The 1,846-nt window shown below is 48.8% G+C and overlaps 1 protein-coding gene across 1 annotated transcript; it reads right to left on the reverse strand.

Annotated features, from left to right (window-relative positions):
- Window positions 1-53: 53 nt before the first annotated feature.
- LOC108510109 (myocyte-specific enhancer factor 2A-like) lies at window positions 54-1,458 on the reverse strand. The gene is made up of 3 exons (XM_017839801.1): window positions 1,220-1,458; window positions 334-393; window positions 54-73 (listed from the first exon to the last, which is right to left on the reverse strand). The coding sequence occupies exons 1-3, from the start codon at window positions 1,410-1,412 to the stop codon at window positions 54-56; spliced, it is 273 nt and encodes a 90-aa protein (XP_017695290.1). The 5' UTR covers window positions 1,413-1,458.
- Between the last annotated feature and the right edge of the window lie 388 nt (window positions 1,459-1,846).

Below are 1,846 nucleotides of genomic sequence, written 5' to 3' on the forward strand. Positions count from 1 at the left end.
ATCTGTAAAACTCTCTTTTTCAAATATAAGAAATTTGGCAAAAGAAGATCTTTTTAGAATGCTGCAGTTACACCTGTAGAGAAACACAAAAGCAGGAGCAGCATGGTGCTGCTGAAAACCACTAAAATAAAAAACACAAGTATTACTGCAGTGGAAAGGGCACGGCAGTAAAAAGTTAAAAATGCCTGATAAGAATTTACAAAACCTGACAATTCCAAGGCAGCTAAAAAAATTACAACCTTTTGTTCTCCCACAACCAAAATAAAAACGTGCTTTTGAGTAACTGAAAGCACCACGAGATTTTTCAACACAGGCAGGAGGATCTGCACTTACCCACTGGGCTGGTACCAGCTCCGTTTGGCACTGAGAGCTCAGTTGTCCCCAGCATTCCACCTGAGCAAAAGAAGAGCATTAAACCAACATGTCCCCTTATGGCATTGGATGACAGGAAGCTGAACATGAGCCAGAGTGTGCCCAGGTGGCCAAGAAGGCCAATGGATCCTGGCCTGGCTCAGGAACAGTGTGGCCAGCAGGACCAGGGAAGTGATTCTGTCCCTGGACTCAGCACTGGTGAGGCCACCCCTGGAGTGCTGTGTCCAGTTCTGGGCCCTCAGCTCAGGAAGGACATTGAGGGGCTGGAGCAGGTCCAGAGAAGAGCAACGAGGCTGGGGAAGGGACTCAAGCACAAGTCCTGTGAGGAGAGGCTGAGGGAGCTGGGGCTGTTCAGCCTGGAGAAGAGGAGGCTCAGGGGAGACCTCCTCACTCTCTACAGCTCCCTGACAGGAGGGGGGAGCCAAGTGGGGGTTGGTCTCTTTTCCCAGGCAATGATCAGCAAGACAAGAAGGCTGGGTCTTAAGCTGTGCCAGGGGAGGTTTGGGTTGGATATTAGGAAGAATTTCTTTACAGAGAGGGTGCTCAGCCATTGGAATGGGCTGCCCAGGGAAGTGGGGGATTCTCCGTCCCTGGAGGTGTTTAAGATCAGACTGGATGTGGCATCAGTGCCATGGGCTGGGAACCACAGCGGGGTTGGATCAAGGGTTGGACTTGATGATCTCAGAGGTCCCTTCCAACCCAGCTGATTCTGTGATTCTGTGATCATTTTGTACTTAAGCTGTGAAAATGCACAGGAATCGCTCAGAACTTGTTACTTGGGGCGTTTGTTCGTGGGTTTTACTCAGAAGAGCAGCAGGGCCGTGAGGGGAACCCGGCGGGCCCTCACCTGCGTTGCCGGCGCTGGGCGGTCTCTGGGGCGCGGCGGGGGACACGTTGCGGTGCAGGGTGCTCGGAGGGGGGGACAGCATGGTCGTGTCCGTCAGGGACGAACTGGCTGCCAGGGACGGGGACACGAGGGAGCTCCCGGGGTTGCTGTAGGTTAAAGTGTTGGGGTTGGACACCGGAACCGTGACCGACATGGAGAAGTTCTGAGCAGGCAAACCGGGCTGGGGGAGACAAGATGAGGAACACAAAGGCAACACCGTTAGCATCGACTGCAGAAACAGCACAGGATAAAAACACACAGTAAAGTTTGCCAAGGAGTAATCAGGTTGTTTTCTTTTTTTAAAAAAACAAGTTAATTATGTTAGTTTTTAAACTCTTTTAAGCAGACAGTTTTAAAACATCCATTTGTTGTAAAGGACGGTGTTAAATTCTTATACATCACATAAATACAGTTCCAAAACTCCTGAAATACTACAAGTTCAAATACAGAAAACTGAGAATATTCATGTGAATTCACAGGCCCATAAATACAACAAATTAACCAGTTAATCTGGATTATTACAAAGCAATGACAAGCTAAACATGTCTACAAATCAATGACTTGTACCTTCCAAATGTAAGCATAAAC

Source organism: Lepidothrix coronata, unplaced genomic scaffold (assembly GCF_001604755.1).
Source record: "Lepidothrix coronata isolate B3197 unplaced genomic scaffold, Lepidothrix_coronata-1.0 Scaffold482, whole genome shotgun sequence".
Taxonomy (NCBI): Eukaryota; Metazoa; Chordata; class Aves; order Passeriformes; family Pipridae; genus Lepidothrix; species Lepidothrix coronata.